The 13,825-nt window shown below is 38.0% G+C and overlaps 1 protein-coding gene across 1 annotated transcript in view; it reads left to right on the top strand.

The window, feature by feature from the left end:
* PPP2R2A (protein phosphatase 2 regulatory subunit Balpha) overlaps window positions 1-13,825 on the top strand; it is an 83,218-nt gene that overhangs the window by 55,945 nt on the left and 13,448 nt on the right. The window contains exons 3-4 of the mRNA XM_051974157.1: window positions 475-572; window positions 10,288-10,453. Of these exons, the coding sequence (XP_051830117.1) occupies window positions 475-572; window positions 10,288-10,453 (264 nt within the window). The remainder of the gene's footprint in view (window positions 1-474; window positions 573-10,287; window positions 10,454-13,825) is intronic.

Raw genomic sequence — 13,825 nt, 5'->3', positions numbered from 1 at the left:
AGTCTGGAGAGGGAGTGGCAAACTCCAGTGTCTATGCCAAGAAAACTCTTAGGGGTCATGAAGAATTGGATATAATTGAACAGCAACAAGATTTTTTAAGTGTAAAATAGCATCCTTTATTTCCATGAACATAAAACACAACTTGAATTCTTAGTTCTTCTAAATAGAAACGGTTTTTTTTTAAACGTTATTCATACAGATCAGACACTTAGAAATAAGTTTATGTAACATACATTATTTATGTTTTTAGTTACAAACAGAATCATAAGATGATTTACTTGGGGAGAATGTTTTTGATGGTTGGAGTTGACAGTTTCTACCTAAACTTAGAGCATCAGAATCTCTTTGTAATTGCTTCTTGATATTGGATTGTGAGTAAATGTTTTTCTTTTTTAAAGTATTTTCTGTGACTGAGAGATGTGTGGCTTAATCAGGAAAGAAGCACTGACATTTTATTTCTTTTTGGTTATACAGCAGATATAATTTCTACAGTAGAATTTAACCATTCTGGAGAATTGCTAGCAACAGGAGATAAAGGAGGTAGAGTCGTCATCTTCCAACAGGAGCAGGAGGTGAGTCCTTCAAGTTTGACCTTGAATCCCCTGGATTAGAACTGTTACCAGTAGATCCATTTAGATCTATTGGGAAGAGATTTGTCTGCAAGAGCAAATAACAACATTAACAATAACATAGGGTGCCTTAAGATTTGCAAAGCCCTTCATATAGATTGAATCCTTTGCTCTGTTTGGCCTAGACCAAACATTTCAAGCAGATGATGTAGCATTTTTGTCCACTGTTGCTTTTTAAATTGTTTTTTTAGAAGCGTCTTAGGAAAATTGGCTAAAAGAACTATGTTGTTTGAACTCCTAGTCTTGAGGCCTTCCCTCACTAAAATTGCCTCTTTTTTCTTAGAGAAATATGGGCCAGCCTCTTCTATGCTCTGCTTTAAGGAAGTAGCAGATTAAATCAAAAGGGCTGCCTCTTTTAGTCCTGTCAGAGCATTTTAAACTTCCCATTGACTACCGGTGTTGTAAGTGCCTGTTGCTTGGTATTTGTACTTGGAAAAAATGGAGCATTTAAATTGGATTCTCTTTCTTTTACTAATTCTGGCACCACTCAGAACCATTTTTGCCAAATATTTTGCTCAAAGTGGAGTTTGCTATTAGACCATTCTTCAAATTTGGTATTTTAGGGTAGATAATCTTAAAATCATATTATATGTTATACCTGAAAGATGTGGATAGAATGTGCAATGCTTAATAAATTTGGGGTTTTCTGACAAGGTTTCCCACTGAAATGTTGCATATACTTAGTTGAATTCACCTTGTTTTCCCCTTGAACCTGTCCTCCCCATTTGCAGACCAGAAGCAAAGTTTGGCCAGTTTATTAAGCCATAGACACAACCCCAAGGTCCCTGGGCATTCTCTACTCTCTGGTCCAACTCTGATATTGGAGGTTCATAATTAGGTGGTCTTGATTAAGTTGAACAAGGGATAATTGAAAGCTGCTAGAATCTGATTCAGTTAAAATTCTAAAGTACAGGTTTTAAAAGCTTGGGAAATTCCTTATGGAAATCAAGAACGTGGTAATAATACTACTACTTTGCACTTCTATAGCGCCTTTGACCTGAGGATCTCAAAGTGCTTTACAAACACTAATGAATTAATCCTCACAACACCCCAGTGAGGTAGGTAACTCCATGTTAAAAGAAATGATTGATAGTGTCTGATAGATACACAAAACACCAAGGATGTTTATAATTTTCTTTTGAACTGGCCTTGGCAGAAGAAAAAAAAGAATTTTATTTGGGCTAGTATCCAGGGGCTGGTTTTTAAATTTAATCTTTTACCCCTCTTTTCTTTCTGTACGTGAGTTTTGAATTAGTTGAAATCTTTAGAATAAATATAATTAATGATGTTTTCCTCTTGTTCATTTTGTTATTTTTCTCTTAAGAATCCTGTGTCTCTGGATAACACAGGCTCATGAGTTTAAATGACAGTCTTGTGTTGTTTGTCCTTAAAAATAAGTAACTAATTATAAGCTTGGTTAGAAGATTTTCACATCAAAATGAGGTCATTTTCACATGTGGAAGAAGTTTTAACTAAGGTTTCTTAGAATTTAATGAAATGTTGCTTCTTTTAAAAGAATGGGTTAAATTTTAAAATTATGATTAATTTATTTTATTTGCACAAGTCTGCTATACTAAAATTAAGAAGCATTGGCATTTTTATAAGACCTTGGAATATTTAGGAAAATCCCAAAGTCAGAATATTATATAAAAGAAGTTTACTTTGTGTGTTTTTCTAGACCTCTTTCTGTTCAAATATTGTAAAGAGATACTATGATAGGCACTCAGATCAAAAGAAAGAATCCAAATCACCATTTTCTGGAAGAGAGTTCCATTGGTGGAGATTAACTCACACTAGACTTAATTAATTTTGAATATACATTTGTCTGTTTGAAAAAATGATAGTCGAAAGACATTGGTTATACCTGAATATATCTCTCTGCTCTGAAATTTGATCTTGCTGTTCATTTTCGTCACTTTAGGTAGATTTTAAGTCATGATTTTCCAGAGGAGCTTCTCTAGTCCTGGAAATGACATTTTTTCCTAATTCTTTGCTTGTGTGACCCCTAGACAAGGACCTGTGTATCTTTGCATTGACTCCAAGATGGTTCTCCGAATTCTCTATTGTGTTCTAGTGAAGAATGGTGGCATACCATTTCAAGTGACAAAGGAATGAAAATCCCTTTTAACAAACATGATCTTATTTGAAAATAAATCCTATAATCAAATCAATTTTTTTTACTTGGCTTGCAGTATAAATTTGCTTTTCCTGGCTGTTTTAAGATAAAAATGGCAGAATATCTCCAAATTACCAACTAAATTTAGTTTGTCATAAGTGTCCATAGTAGTTCCTTCCCCTCTGAGGGCTCTCCTCACTTCTATTACTTTGTGAAACAAATATATATCTTAGTGTATTATGTTAAGGATTAATAGACTGATTATAATGACTTTTTTACTGTCACCTTAAAAAAAATTCAGCTCTCTGATTCCTTCCCCTCTTCCTCTTCTCCCTCTTCTCCCTCCTCTTTCCTCCCCTCTCCCCACCCCCCCCCCCCCAAAACATTTTTCACCTTTACTCTAGCCTCCCAACTTTTGATTTAATATTGGGAATTGGGTTTGGGCTTCTCATTACTAAGTATTTTGTTTTCTGTCCAGGCTCTCCTTAAACTTATGTTGCTGAGACAGTGAACTTCAACTGTAGGTTCCCCATTCTTCAACATATTCTAAGAGAGCCTTGGAAGACCATCCATAAAAGCTGGAAAAGCAATCTCTGCAAGAGAATTCAAACTAGATTTGTAGATGATTTCTAAGGCCCCTTTCTCTTCTGCTATAATGAAATTATTTTAGTCTCCCACAAGAGAAAACAAATTTTTTGTGTGTGCCTTCCATTGCCCCAGATGAGATATTTGAAGTTGTTGAATTCCCTTGTGTAATCTAAAGGAGATCCTGATTCTTTGAATCTTCCATTCATCTTTTTATAAGGTAGGGCTCCCTTCCACCCAACCAAAAGATGGTGTTCAGATGATTAATTATTTATCAAATGTTCTTTTTTCAACTGTTTTCCCCTAAAGTGATTTGGAGGAAAACCTATTGACCACAGAGTCAAGTCTCTACATTCAAATCTAGTCTCTGATTCTCCCTTGGTGACTTTGGACCTCTTTAAACTGAGGAGATTGAACGAGCTGACCTTAAAAACTCCATATGTTGTTCAGTCATTTGTGACTCTTTGTGACCCTATTTGGGGTTTTCTTGGTAAAAAATATTGGACTAGTTTGCCCTTCTTCAGGTCATTTGATAGATGAGGGAACTGAGGCAAAAGGGATGAAGTGATGGGCCCATTTGTCAGATAGCTAATGAGTGTCTTGAGAAATTTGGGAAGATGTAGGAGGTGGTAAGGGAGGGTAGGCGGACCTGATGCCCTAATACTGGAGTTCATACAGTAAGAAATCCTCCCAGAACATGATCAAATCATCTTGCAGATCTGCACAGAATAGGGCACACTTGAATTCATTTCTTCTATAGAAAATCACTAATACTTTCCCAGGAACCATGTTGGCTGTCATTGGGTTCATTCCCAACAAACCGATTACAGAGTGATGGCTCCCTTTCCCTCATTCAGACCACCTCATTTTTCTGTAGGCTAGTTACCCTGTACTGGATCTATTTCAAGTTGTGGTCACCCTCCCTCCAGTGTAGAGACCAGAAATGTGTGATAAAGAAAGGATCCAGGAGAGGAGGGCAGCTGGCAGGGTCAGAGACTGGAGAGAAGAAGAGAATGACCACTGAACAACTGTCACTGGATTGGGCAGTGGCTGTGAAGGTTCCCCCTCCCCTTGCTTTGCCAACAGCTCCCATGGATTCCATGAGCCTTTCTATGCTGATGATCCTCAGGTCTTTATTCTTCCCTGGGTACTTTAAACTCAGTCGGTGGAGAACGGTTACCCATCACTTCTCTTTGCTCCCTCAGGCTTCCTCTTTGTTTGCCTAGTGTGCTAGCTCACCTTATCACTATGGAGGGTGCCAGCATGCTCCTACTCAGGCAGATTGGACATAGAATGTTGTTCTTGATGGCTTTCTCTCTGCCACCGGCTCCAGTCTGGCTTTATCTTCCTCACATCTCTGACCTGGGCCACCTTCTTTCTTCTGACACTGCCCCGATCTTGGTTTAAGCCAGACTCTTGTAATACTTGGGTTTTTCTCTACCCCAAGCTCTCCCTACTTCAGTCCATTCCCTATTCAACTGTTATAATGATCTTCCTAAAGTACCGGTCTGTCAGTGAGTTCCTTGTCACCATCAGGATCAAAGATACAATTCTTTGGCATTCAAAGCCCCTCATAACTTGTCTCCTGCATGTTCCCTGGGGCGCGCGCTCCCTCTCTCCCTCCCTCTTCCCCCCATCCTTGATTTTTTATTCAGTGACTCGGGCCTTCTTTGCTCTTAACATGATACTCTTCTCTCAAACATTTTTCCTGGCTCTCTCCCCATGACTAGAATACTTTCCTTCCTCTCCACCTTGTAACTTTGTGCAAAATCCCACCTTCGGTAAGAAGCCTTTGCTAAGCTTGTACCTCCCCTGGGAGATGGCCTCTGACCTATCTGGTCTGTAGTTTGTTTGACTAGTCTGTGTGTTGTCTTGCCCCTTCCCCCCTGTAGAGGGTGAGCTCCCTGAGGAAAGTGTCTTTTGCATTCCTTTTTACCCCCAGTACTTAGCAGTGACTGGTACCTAGTGCAGGTATTTCTCAAACTCAAGTGCCAGCTCCTCCTGCCCTATTTATATATTAACACAGATATGGTTATTTAATTGTTCCTACCATTTCTGTAAGTCTTCACTTATCTGGCATCCTTGGATAATGAATTTTCCAGGAGATTGAAGTTTAGTCTATTAATTGCCAATCTGTTGTTTTAAACCATTTTTGTGATAGTATTTTATAAATATTTTATACTTCGTAAGTATAATTGAATCTCTTCTCAATGACTGTCACAATGAAATTGGTTGCTTTCTACTCTAGTCCGTAAAGTGCAAGCATCTGCTTATGCAGCTCTAGAGTCTCCAAAACCCACTTTACTTTTCTATTTGGATTCTATTATGGTCAGAAAAATGAGCCACAATTGAGAATTTTGTGTTCGAACTTTGCAGGGTTGTGACAGCTGCTTGGGAAATTAACCCAATAAGAAAGTGAAATGTATTGTTATAAGTAATCTAGATAAGAGAATATCTGTATGTCTGCTAATTTGACTTCCTGCATTCATCTTGTCTTGGCTGATTGTTGCTTGAGACTTTTCTCCCTTACACCACCCTAATTACTGCCTCCCTATCAAAGCTGTTCTTTTCTTTATTTGGTGCACTGAGATAACTTAACATTTTATGTGTACGTGCATGTATTTAAACATTTCGGATTTTCAGAGCTAACCTAGGCACCTAAACACTACTTTCAATATTAGAACTTTGGACCCATTTGTTTTGGAAACACAAACTCCCAGAAATTGTAAGCTTCTTATGCTAGTTATTTTCTTTTTCTTCCACATATTTTAGCACTTTATATTTTCACTGTGTATCACTTTTAAAAATGGTTTCTTGTATTGTTTTATTTCTGGTGTTGCCTCTCCCAATTAGCTTCATTACCTTGTTCAAATGTGGACAAGGACTGTTTTTTGTTATGCCATAGCAATTAAAATAGTAGCAAATACAAAATAGACATGTGATAAATGACCGACCAGTAAAACGATTCTGAATATGATGATTGATTCAGAAGGTGCTTCAGAACAGGCTCAAGAGCCTGAATCTTTATCATCATTGGCAGTTATCATTGTATTGGCAAAAGGCAGAAGAGTTCAGTTTCCATTTATGTGCAGAGACCTCAGTGTAATAATAATAATAACTCACGTACTTGAAGTTTATTAAAAACACGCTGACTCATTTGATCCTTTAGCAACCTGCTTTATGGGTGAATAAATAGGGGTAAGAGCTGAAGTGATCTGGCCCAGTGGCAGAGTGGCCAGATGGAGCAGTTGAGGCAAGATTTGAAACCAAACCATTCTTGACTCGTTGTCCAGCAACAAAGCTGGTTGATATTCTCTTCTCAGCCTTCAGACTACTTGAGCCAAGGAGCCAAGCCCCTTGCTCATCAGCTGCACCATGTCTCCTGACAGAGGTCCCCCAGACTCCCAACTATACCCTCTGAATGACCCAAACCAAAGCCATTGTCTTTGCCCTAAGTGCGTTCTCTGTATATGTATGTATTTTGTCCCTTGGCCCAGGTTTGCTGCCTTCTCTGCCTTTGCCCCTCCTCTTTCCTAGCCTCCACATAGTTCTGGTCCTCCTCTCCTTTGCCTAAATGACAGAATGGCCTCCATGTCTCCATGCTCCTGTCAGAGCAGCTTCTTCAGCTCTTTCTTGGGGATGCTTCCACTCAGCTCTTCCTGTTGGCTCTGCAGGGGGCAGCAGAGGCCGCCTTGGGCACTCAGCCCTGTGTTCTCCTCTGTGTCGCTTCTTAATTGTGTGGGTGCTCGTTTGGAGGCGTGTTTCCGTTGTATTTATAGTCAGGCCTGGTACCCAGCAGACCCACACTTAATGAAGCTTGTTGATACCCCGTATTCTTAGCCTTATTAAGCCTTATTATTCCCTTTTCTGTCTATCTGCTGAGGGTTAACCATGAGAGGTGTGCAGGGCTGCTACTGTCAGCCTGGGGGATGCCCCAGGTGTTCTTGGGGAGTAGGGAGAGGACACTTGGTCAGAAGGGGCTTTCCCAGGGAGGAAGTCGCCAGGTCCTGTCTCAGGGAGCCTCTCTGTGAGAGTCCCCGGCCTACTAATGGCCCTCCCCTTTATCTTCACTCTCACTTGGCGCTAAATGCACCCTAAAATTCATTTTGTGGATGAATTTTTTGTTTTAAGCCCAAAAGGAAGGAAGATGTAATGGACTTTTTACTAGCACCACCTAGTGGCTGCTTGGCAGAAATATTATTTTAAATTTTTTACAGCACTTTGGGTGGTAGATTCTTACCAAAAACAGACTTTTTTGTGATTAAAGAGAAGGAAAGTTGTCATTAAGTTTTATTTATTTAGTAGTGCAGGATTTCAATCTCCCCCTCTAATATCTAGTTAGATGATCAATTCTGGGCAAGACCTTTCATCTCCTTAAGCTGATAGATAATGATAGATAACTCATGGACATATAATAATGTTGTTGTGAGGCTCAAGATGTATTTCCATTGAACCATTTCTGCTTCGTGTGTGTTTACTGCTACTAAAATGAACTAGTTATTAGATGGTTGAATAATTAAATACTTTTTCCCTTTGAGCATTTATCAACAGCTGACTTTGAATAACATGATGCTTGTGCATCTATTTAGTAGGATTTTTGCTGTTTATATTGCCTTTCATTAGTTTATCCTTTTTAAATCTTTGGTTTTTTTTTCAAGATTAAGCCATAAGACTTTGATCTTGAATTCATATGCTTAAAATTATTACTTTGGCCAGTTTTTTTTTTAATAACTTTTTATTGATGGAACCCATGACAGGGTAATTTTTTGCACCATTATCCCTTGTACTCACTTCTGTTCCGATTTTTCCCCTCCCTCCCTCCACCCCCTCCCCCAGATGGCAAGAAGTCCTTTTCATGTTGAATAGGTTACAGTATATCCTAGATACAATCTATGTGTGCAGAACCGAACAATTTTCTTGTTGCACAGGGAGAATTGAATTCAGAAGGTGTATAAATAACAAAAATGCAAGCAGTTTATATTCATTTCCCAGTGTTCTTTCTTTGGGTGTAGCTGCTTCTATCCATCTTTGATCAATTGAAACTAAATTAGCTCTCTTTATCGAAGAGATCCACTTCCATCAGAATACATCCTCAAACAGTATCATTGTTGAGGTATATAATGATCTCCTGGTAAGTCTCGTTTGGCCAGTTTTTAAGGCTAAACTCGGGCTAATGTGATCAAAAATAATACTAAGTCAACTACTTCATGCCCATCAAATGAGTAAACATACAAAAATATGGTATTAATTATTGAAAACACTGAACAGGCAGACATTAGACTCTTAGAAGTGTGAATAGAAATAAATTGTGGTGAGTCAGTGAAGTATATGAAAATTGAAGATAAATATATGTAGGAAGAATTCTTATAAATTGATTCAGAATGAAAAATGCAAAGCCAAATGATCCATATACATTGACTACAAAAATAAAAAATCATCTGAGCTCTGGTTTAAAACCACTGACATTGTTAGGACTGTACTTTCACAGCTAAAGATTATGGTCTTTTCCCCCCTCCCCCCCCCCCCCCCTTTTTTTTTAAACAGTTGAGAGGTGTTTTTTGGCATTCTAAATGTACATTTTATAAAGCATTTTCTTAAGTGTTGGGGAGTCTCCATTGTATCAAAAGAAAATATAGTAGTCCTGAATATGAGGAATCCTCTTCACTAGGGAGCATCACAAGCAGTGTTGGACTTAGTAGACAAGTCCTCCCAGGGAGGTTAAGTGATTTCAACAGGTCATTTTGCTAGTGAGAGTCACAGCTTAAGTCTTCTTGGCCAACTTTCTTCCTGTTATTCCATGTAGACATTTACTACAATTTTTAAAAAATGCATTTTTATGATATATTGTTTGCATTTCAGTATTCATATAATCAAAGTATTTGTGTAAATGCCTTTTTGTTTATATGTGTTGTTTGAAATTAAAAGAAAAAAAAAAGCTGGTTTAGTGGCAAGAGTGCAAGATTTCAATCTCCCTCTCTAATATCTAGTAAATGATCAATTCTGGGCAAGACCTTTCATCTCCTTAAGCTGATAGATAACTCATGGACATATAATAATATTGTTGTGAGGCTCAAGATGTATTTCCATTGAACCATTTCTGCTTCGTTTGTGTTTACTGCTACCAAAATGAACTAGTTATTAGATGGTTGAATAATTAAATAATTTTTCCCTTTGAGCATTTATCAACAGCTGACTTTGAATAACATGATGCTTGTGCATTTTCGTTTGAACAATATTGTAATAATCTATGGCAGTAACTTAGTGTAGTATCCTTTTAAGTTAACTGAGTATGAACAAAAATAATATCCATCTTGTTTGACTAGGTCACAGATGTGATTATGCATATAAAGTGAGCACTTTAAATTATCACAGTTATTGATTAAGAAAGAAAGCTGATGGATAATTTGAAATCCTGTTTGGCTGTTACACATTTCTTCACTAATATTAATTGCATCAGATATATTTCTCAGCAGTCATGAGGAAGCCTTTTCAGTTGTGCAATAAATAGTCTAAAGGCAGACACATGTAAAAGTGACCACAGAATAAAAATAAATCTCATACCAGATAATTGGGGAATTGATTGTAAAATTGTCTGGAAATACTACTATAAATCAATCTGTTCTGGATTACCTTGTTCTTCTCATTTTTGCTAATTTAAGCAATGCACATAATGCTCAAGATCTTATCCAGCTAAAATATTCTATTATTTTACAAAGTATCAGTCTTTTATGCATAATGTAAAGGCAAAATTCAAGTAATTAAAGTATTTCTATTAAAATGAAAATTCTACTTATTAAAAAACAAAACCAAACCAAAACATTGCCCCAGTATTGTGGTGCATGAGCATGTTTTGAAACCACTGTCTATTTGTTGAAACTAATGTAACTGAAAAATGCATTGAATTTACTTTGTAAAAGCTCCTCAGCAGAGTCACCAGAATCTTTGTTTGCATTTTAGAACAAAACCCAAACGCATAGCAGAGGAGAATACAATGTTTACAGCACCTTCCAGAGCCATGAACCTGAGTTTGACTACTTGAAAAGTTTAGAAATTGAAGAAAAGATCAACAAGATTAGGTGGTTGCCTCAGAAAAATGCTGCTCAATTTTTATTATCTACCAATGGTAAGCAAAATATTTCTTTTATTGTCAGCTTGGGAGGGAAAAAGATGGGATCTTGATTAAATACTTGGTACGTAAGTTTGGGAATCTGTGTGGCGGAGAAGCTGGGGAAGCTATCAGACATTTGATTTTGGCACTCACTTTTTAGAATACTTTGGTTTTCTCACCCCACTCTTGTTTTCTTTCTTTCTTTCTTTCTTTCTTTCTTTCTTATTTAAATCCTTCACTTCTTATTGAGACAAAGCCTCAAGATGATTTTTTCTGTAATATAATTCATTTTTAAACATAGTCGAAGTTTACCCATTAAACACAGTCTGCCTACAGGTTGGTAGTTGTTAAGCTCTTAGGTTCTGTCTCACTTTAGTATATCATACTTAGCACTTGGAATAGTAACAGTCACATAGTGTGTGTTTAATAAATGCTTGTTGCTAGCTTGTTTGCTATAACTAGACAATCATATGTACAGAGCCCTTATTTTGATCACCCTATTTATGAATATATGGGTGTGTGTGTGTATATACATTGATATATACCTATCAATGGGCTGCCCCAATAGTGCGAGAAAGAAGCTTATTACTCTGATCCATGAGAGAACTGATATCTTCCCAAATAGTCCTATGTGAACATTTATCCTGTGTGTGTAAAATAAATTGAAATTTATTTCAAGGAATTCAAGGAAAGGAATTGAGTTAGATTAAAATGAAATACCTTACAAACACTATACAACTTTCCCATTACTGCCAAGATTGTGAATACTAGTTTTGCAAACGAACTCAGTACCAACTATTTCTGGGCACAATTTAATATTTAGGAACAGAAGTTCCTTTTTGTTCAACACGTTCAGGGAAATCTGAGAAAGGATTGTTTCTGATATTTCTATGTTCAGATGAGCAGTTAGTCATTACTAGGAGAAAGTGTCCAGAGGACCGGGCATTCTGGCTTTTTTACACTTAGGAGAAGAGAATATTGGCACATGTTTCCTGTTTTCCAAAAGTATATTGATAAGCCAGAGTGTTTGGGACAGGTCAGTCAGGGGAGTCAAGGGACTGGCAACCATAGATTCTGTCCCCACTTAGTGGGGCGAGGAGGGGAACCAGTAACTCTTGTGACATTTGAAGGGCCGGGCCCCCTGGTCTTGGTCCGAGATCTCTCTGCTCAGAGCGGTGTGTGTGTGTGTGTGTGTGTGTGTGTGTGTGTGTGTGTGTGTAAGGCAGTCAGGTAGGAGTCCATAGAGAAGTGCCCCCTCTGGGCTCGTGGCTTTTGTCTGTGAGTGGTGTTTTTTACACAGATAGTCCAGGAGGGAAGAAGTGCCTGAGAATCAGTGGCCGTGCCCTTGGGCTTAAGGTCCAGAGGTAATGAGCAAGAGTGTAAGTTATGCTTGGTGGTCTACTTCTAAATCCACAAAAGTGATCTTTTGGTGGGGAGGAGGAAGCTAACCCCAGTCACATCATTAATAATACACAGATAATGGGCATTTTAGCATTTAGTGTGTGTCAGACATGTGCCGAAGGCTTTGTGATTATGGTCTCGAGCTGTTACACTTAAAAGGACTGAGATGGACTTAACCGACTTGTGCGGAATTGTGCTGCTAGTGAGTTTCTAGGGCTGGACTTGAACCCAGCCTTTATTTACTTCAGACTCATATCTGGTGCCCTGTGCATAGCTGTCTAGATGCAGAGATGAAGCCTCAGCAGTTTGGAAGGTTTTTTAATAGAGAAAAAAAGAAAATTGCTTTTGAATGAGAGGTTAAGAGATAAGATAGGTTTGGAATATATCTGCTGTTAAACAGGCCAATCGGTCCATTTCAGAATGTATATAGAACATTCTTAGTTGTAGGGGTAGAAGAGTAAATCTTAGACAAATGCAGGCATCGTACACATAGCGTGTGTTAAATCTAGTAGCTAAATCCACTATTTGTATGTTACATAGAAGAGGATAAGGTGGTTCAGAGATTGTGCTGGTTTCATGCTTTTCCAGCAAGGTTGTGCTTGAAGATTCTGCAAGTGAAGTATTAGCAGTGTGTGACCTGAGGATTCTTCGAAGAACGGGCTGGTCATCAAAATGGCAGAGGAATTAGAGACCAAATTACCAGCCGTCACTGGATTATGGAGAAAGAAGGGGATTCCAGAAAAATCTCTATTTGTGCTTCCTTGGTTACACTAAAGTCTTTGAACTGTGGATTATACTCAAGGAGTTACTTGTTTCCTGAGGAGCCTGTATGGAGGCCAAGAAGCAAGGGTTAGGACTGAACATGGAACAGCTGTTTGATTTAAGTTTGGAAAAGAAAAATGACAGAACTGCATATTGTCACCTTATTTATTTAATTTATATGCAAATTACACCTTGTGAAATGCAGGCCTTGAGGAATCAAGCCAGAATTAAAATTGTTGGGATAAATTTCAACAATCTCAAATGTGCAGATGTTACCACTTTGGAGATAAGAGGCCTCTTGATGAGAGTGGAAGACGAAGGTGTAAAGCTGGTTTGAAGCTTCACGTTAAAAAAAAAAAAAAAAAAAAACTTCCTATCTTGGCATTTGGTCCTACCACTTCCCGGCAAATAAAGGGAGAAGAGATGGAAGCAGTGTCAGATTTTATATTCTTGGGCTCAAAAATCAATGCACGCAGCATGCAGCAACTGCAGCCATGAAATTAAATGGCGGTTGCTCCTAGAAGGAAAGCTCTGACAAATCTGACAGTGGACTAAAAAACAGAGTCCAAGGTCCTTATAGTCGAAGCTATGGGTTTTCCAGTAGCAATGTATATTTGTAAGAGTTGAACTATAAGGTAAGCTGAAGAATTGATGCTTTTGAATTGTGGTACTAGAGAAGATTTGAGGGTCTCTTAGATTGGAAGGAGAGCAGATGACTCAATACTTAAATTAATTAAGACTGTTGATTGGAAGGCCAAATGCTGCAATTTAAATTCTATGGTCCCATAACGAGAGGCTGGGGATTAATTGGAAAAGATCCTGATGTGAGGGCAGGTTGATTGAAGGCAAAAGGAAAAGGGGTTGGAAGGATGAGATAGATAGAGAATAGCATGGAAACAAGGAACTTTGAGAAATGGTCCAGGACAGAAGAGTTGGACATGACTGAATGACTGAAAAAAATCAATAAAAGGAATTTTTCAGTAAGAACTGAAAAGTTGTTGGATGTTGGCTAGGGATGCCTCTTTGCAGGAGATGATGTGCACAAAAGTAGAATGTATAGAAGCAGAGGAGTCAAACTTGAGGACTCAAATGTACTTGGGAAATATTTAGCAAAATAGATGAAACCTTGATAATATTATGTGTGGTTTTCTAAGTAATTTTGTGCCTTCAGGGATTTTTATGTGGTCTTCATTTCTGTTTGTGTTCAACATAGTTGTATTAAAG

Source organism: Antechinus flavipes, chromosome 2, assembly GCF_016432865.1.
Source record: "Antechinus flavipes isolate AdamAnt ecotype Samford, QLD, Australia chromosome 2, AdamAnt_v2, whole genome shotgun sequence".
In the NCBI taxonomy this organism is placed as follows: Eukaryota; Metazoa; Chordata; class Mammalia; order Dasyuromorphia; family Dasyuridae; genus Antechinus; species Antechinus flavipes.
This window is presented reverse-complemented; position numbering and strand designations above follow the sequence as displayed.